Below are 5,404 nucleotides of genomic sequence, written 5' to 3'. Positions count from 1 at the left end.
GGTGACGTTATTTGCGTCATGACGTAATTCCTTACGTACGCTCACATCACATAACCCCATGTGTGAGCTACCCTGATCGTTGACATTGGAAGAGAACGTGGACAAAACTACTAGAGTAAGTGTCTGTTTTGATTTTTGGTTGTTACCCTTCACGTTATATGCAAGTAACACTTTCAACCAGCTGTTACGCACTGTGAATTTTTGGCTGTATTTAACGAATTTTGTTTGGAACTTCAGGAAATATTAGCAATGCTACGAAACTCTTGACTGGGTATAAATAAGCGTCTACATAATATCAGCTGTTTGATATTTTGATAATCACAGTTTTTAATTTAATAATATTTAATAAAACGCAAGTATGCGGGTTCAGAATTTAAGTGTCGCTGCAAAACTGCTGATGCTAGTTAGCAGTGAGGTTATTTTACAGAGGTATGTTATTTGTTTGCATGCACTAAGAGGGTCATTATGACGCAATTGCGTAATTACTTGAGTAGATTTTTCAAGTAAAGGAGTCAAATTAGTACTTCTATTCCCCCCCCAAGTATTTGTACTTCTGCATAAGACAAATTAATAAGAAAACATTTACCTACTTGTTTGAATGTGATTTCATAGCTTGCAGAAGTATAGATTTCTCTCTCTCTCTCTCTCTCTCTCTCTCTCTCTCTCTCTCTCTCTCTCTCTCTCTCTCTCTCTCTCTCTCTCTCGCTTCCACTTTTTAATTGTCTCTGTTTGTTTCCACATCAATTCAGGCAGGATGGGGGCCTTGACTTCAACACCTGCAGCTTCTACAGTTCAGGCAGAGGCAATGATTGCCTCCCCTCCTCAAGGCTGTCCTATGCACAAAGAAAATCAGCCTGTTAAAGGTGGTGATCCATATTTTATTAGCATGGAAACTGTGGTAATGTTATCTAATACTTGTCTCTTATTTTTTTTAAAGTTGCATCTCCCCCGTCAGAGTGTCCCATGCATAAAACACAGCCAGTTACAGGTGGGTACAGGCTAATAGGTCAAGTTGCATATACACTATCTTACTGTCTGCATTGTGACATCACGTCATATCATTTTGCAGCGTCTCCGCCTCCGGAGTGTCCGATGCACAAAGCTGAAGCCGGCCCAGATCACCAGGATCGGGCCTATGAATTTGTGGAGTGTCCCATGAAAGCTGCAGCAGGCTTGAATAATGACATCGACCCTGCAAATATGGTACAATAAATACTTTTTTTGTTCTATTATTTGTTGAAACTGCTATGAAATCTTCTATATCCATAATGAAGAACATAGATGCAATGCCAACCCTCAGCATTTCAGTTTATTGAAAAAAAAAACAAAACAACAGATTTTAAGTTAACATACAGTGTTCCTCTATTTGTGCCTCATTTTCACGACATTTCTTTCATGACTCATGTCCTCAGATGCCTCCTCCTAACCAAACGCCTGCTCCAGACCAACCCTTCAATTTATCCCTCAACAGAGAAGAATCTAAGATTCCTCGCCATGGCAGCGAAAAGCACTGGGTGTACCCATCTGAACAGATGTTCTGGAATGCCATGCTGAGGAAGGGGTCAGTGTGTGAAGCTGAAGTGTTTCTCGACTATAATCATCATTTTCTAGTTGAACTCTTTTGTTTTATTGAACACGCAGATGGCGCTGGCGTGAAGATGACCTTGCTGCTGCCGACATGAGCAACATCATCAAAATCCACAACAAGAACAATGAACAAGCCTGGCATGAGATCCTGAAGTGGGAGGCCCTGCATGCAGGGTGAGGCATGAATTCATCGATAGAACCAGAATATTTCCTCCACCGTATTTGTTTTTAAATCGCTCGACTGTAAAATATTCCTGCAGTGAATGTCCTTGTGGTCCATCCTTGAAGAGGTTTGGAGGGAAAGCCAAAGAGTACTCGCCAAGGGCTCGTTTCCGTCATTGGATGGGGTAAGCCAATTTTTCAATGGAATGTGGGTATTTGTGTTTTATTGATTTAATCAAATATGAATTCACTTGGGTTTTACACCAAAATGTGGTTAATAAATGAAATGTAAATTGCCATTCATTTCATGTCATTTTAAAAATGTATTGAAATATATCATCAGTATTTAAAAATTGTCCATAATATATATATATATATATTTATATAGCCTGCAGCATAAATAACATATCCACTTGCAGCATCTAGTCAGATGAAACACAAGCTGCATCTTTTCTTTTTGTTTCTGCTTTGCTCTTCTCTGATAATCATACAAACAATGGCTTCATTATGTGAGGCTGGTTGAGAAACGCCACTTAAGCGCTCCAAAGTAGCACAGCGAGTACCTCATTTGCCTCTCCGATGCCTCGTCGTCGCTTTCGTAGCTACGAGCTGCCCTTTGACCGTCACGACTGGATCATTGACCGCTGTGGAAAGGAGGTCCGCTACGTCATCGACTATTATGATGGAGAAATCGACAAAGAAACGTACCAGTTCTCCATCCTGGATGTACGCCCGGCCTTTGACTCTTTAGGTGCCGTATGGGATCGCATGAAAGTGGCCTGGTGGCGATGGACCTCCTGAAGAACTCTTGCATGAACTTCAAGGTGCTCATTTTAGCTCTTTGCAATTTTTGTGTTGCTGTGTAAAGACAAATCAGCTTTTGGTGATGTAATCACGGCTTGTAAGAAACTAATTGTATGATTAAGACTTACTTTGAAGTTCACTGTTGTTATTTTTTTTAACAGGTTAAGTTATTACTGCTCAAGGTTTTCTTTTTTTTGTGCAAATTACCTTGAAATATCACAAAAACTACATTGTCCCAAGTGTTATGTAATAAATAAAACAAAGTAGTTAAACGTTAAAGTAATTCTCATATAAATGTTTGGAGACCACTGATTTCCATAGTATCTGAATATACTGTATTACTGTAACTAATAAAGATTTCCATCAACCTACTGGATACAAAGTAATGACTCTTAATATTAACAGCTTTTCCTCAGGTTTACATTTGTGTTTTGACAGGTATTGATTGAAAATATCCAAACTATTATGAGACATTTTAAATTCTATTTTTTTTTTTTTTACAAGAGTGAATGAATGCTCAAGACTATTAAACAGGGCAAATGAAACAAACTGAGCCTTCAGCTGCATGGATGCAGTTTCAAGTATGAACAAAAGGGGGAAGTGTTACACCAAAATTTGTTGTCTTGATTTGCTGTTGAGGGACCCACGATATGCAATAATACTTCACCTCTAATGGCCCCTACACCTTATATATGATCTGTGATATTTAAATTAATGTAATATAATTTTATTACAACCCAGGTTAGATAATATTTTGAATATTTGAAGGAAGGGTTTAATTTCTGACATGTAACTTGGATATATTTTTTTAATTATTATTCATTAGAAGACACATCTTATAGGTTCATAATCGAATCCATGCCCTACATAACGCAAACATCCGGCCATCTTAGCCCACACCTTATATATGATCTGTGATATTTAAATTAATGTAATATAATTTTATTACAACCCAGGTTAGATAATATTTTGAATATTTGAAGGGTTTAATTTCTGACATGTAACTTGGATATATTTTTTTAATTATTATTTATTAGAAGACACATCTTATAGGTTCATAATCGAATCCATGCCCTACATAACGCAAACATCGGGCCATCTTAGCCCACCACTGCTGTGAAGCTGTTTCAGGCCCTTACTTGTGTTGTTGACAATAAAATCACCTATCTCCACAGGCAGTTATGTACTTCTATAGCATTTGCCACCTTCACAACAGAAGCGCTTGCGAGGCCATGGGAAGCCGTGGCCTGTGGCGCTGTCTATTGAGTTATACTTTTTTCTTTGTGCAGACCACATCAAAATACGACGTAATGTGCTCATTTGTGAGCCTTACTGGTGCTGGCAGGCACCTTTTATGTTTCCAAGCAAGCAAGCTGGGTTTATTGAATGAATGTTCCAGCAACATTTCATTTATTGAAAGTAAAAGCAAACCCAAATGTATGGCTCTTATGAAAAACAAGCCAATAGGAGTCCAGATATGTTTATGCTATTTCTTTTAAACTATTTTAATTTTTTAAAATTGATTAGGTAATGACTCGCCATGTCACAATACTTTATTAGCAAACCCAACGCCACAGAAAATCGTCTCTCAGGGATTTAAGAAGAAAATGATACTTTATGGTTCAAGACACAAAGCAGGAAAAGCTAAGACTCGCTTCAGGCTGAATTTCAAAATAATGTCTATCACAAAAATAAATGTAAATATTCTGTGCTGAATCCCGAGACAATGTCCATGACCGAGAGCTACAGAGAGGAGAAACAGACCTCTTGAATCTTTGATGAGTTCCCTTGGAAAGCGTAACGAGGTCATTTTCTTTCTGGTTATCAAAATAGAGGATGTATGCTTCACTGTACATGGTCTTGGGACTGATGTATTCATTTCGACTTAATTTTCACAGCATTGCTGACTGCACAGGGTAAAAAATAAAGCGAAACAGCCATCCGAACACGTCTCGCAAGTTCATTGAGCTGAAGGGCCTCTATGCAATTTACAAACCTTCACATTTGCTGATTATTTCTGCTTTAGGTTATCCTCAAGTGGCTTTTGTGGAATAAATGCCAATGGGCACATCTGGCCATGTTGAATTGATGAACAGCTATAGGTTACTTACGTCAGTGGACAGAGCAGAAATCTAATACGCAGTCAAGGCAGCAGACGTAACATTTCTTCAGGTTGTTGCATTGCATTACGTCCAAGGAGAATCTGATTTTACTGCATGTGTGTGTTTGTCTTACTGTTGGTGTGGTGGGTGATTTTTTTTTTATAGTACGCATTGCATAATGATTGATTTTTAAGCATTGGTTCAGTTCCGAAAAAGCAAAGTTTTTGTTGTTTTAAATCAGCCCTCAGTATGTCTCCAAAGAAAGAGCAAACAATAGTGTTAGAAAACGTAAGCATAATATTTGATTCTGATCTCGTTATGCAGTTTGTTTCATCTTCTGGGGGTTCATTTGCAAGACCAAAATTGATTTTAATTGGCAAAACTTGGCAGGGTTCTGACTCCATACGTGAGTACCAAGGGTAATAGAAGCTGACAGAATGGTCAAAGTTTACGGAGAGAAATGTCCAAAAAGCTGGAGTGAACAAACTATTTCAATAGCCTGATTCATTTGTGCATGTACCTCCATCTCCTGATTTGCGTTTCACTTCAAAACCTGCGGTCATATTTTGCTGCGAGGCTAAACTGTCGTATCAAAGCATGGCTATAAATGCCAAGAGAATATGTTCTTGTTTAATTGATGCCTTCGTTTCACGTGCCCCGAGGCAATTTGTTTTTACTTCCTGCCCGAGGAGAAAGATCATACAACGCTGCACCTGCTGGTGTAAAAAGTGCTGATAGAATATTGAAGA

At 38.4% G+C, this 5,404-nt stretch overlaps 1 protein-coding gene across 1 annotated transcript; it reads left to right on the top strand.

The window, feature by feature from the left end:
• hccsb (holocytochrome c synthase b) lies at positions 1 to 2,921 on the top strand. The gene is made up of 8 exons (XM_085939186.1): positions 1 to 115; positions 750 to 863; positions 938 to 988; positions 1,070 to 1,203; positions 1,413 to 1,561; positions 1,642 to 1,761; positions 1,848 to 1,934; positions 2,352 to 2,921. The coding sequence occupies exons 2-8, from the start codon at positions 755 to 757 to the stop codon at positions 2,548 to 2,550; spliced, it is 849 nt and encodes a 282-aa protein (XP_085795312.1). The 5' UTR covers positions 1 to 115; positions 750 to 754; the 3' UTR covers positions 2,551 to 2,921.
• The last annotated feature ends 2,483 nt before the right edge of the window (positions 2,922 to 5,404 follow it).

Source organism: Syngnathus leptorhynchus, chromosome 19 (assembly GCF_054491065.1).
Source record: "Syngnathus leptorhynchus isolate UIUO chromosome 19, UIUO_Slep, whole genome shotgun sequence".
NCBI lineage: Eukaryota > Metazoa > Chordata > Actinopteri > Syngnathiformes > Syngnathidae > Syngnathus > Syngnathus leptorhynchus.
Note: the sequence above shows the minus strand (reverse complement) of the source record. Positions and strands in the feature narration are given on the sequence as shown.

What these genes read in the sequence shown, in the direction of transcription:
- hccsb (XM_085939186.1), top strand. Translation starts at nt 755, where the DNA reads ATGGGGGCCTTGACTTCAACACCTGCAGCTTCTACAGTTCAGGCAGAG. An exon ending in AGAAAATCAGCCTGTTAAAG is followed by an intron (nt 864 to 937) that starts GTGGTGATCCAT and finishes TTTTTTTTAAAG; the next exon opens with TTGCATCTCCCCCGTCAGAG. An exon ending in ACATCGACCCTGCAAATATG is followed by an intron (nt 1,204 to 1,412) that starts GTACAATAAATA and finishes TCATGTCCTCAG; the next exon opens with ATGCCTCCTCCTAACCAAAC.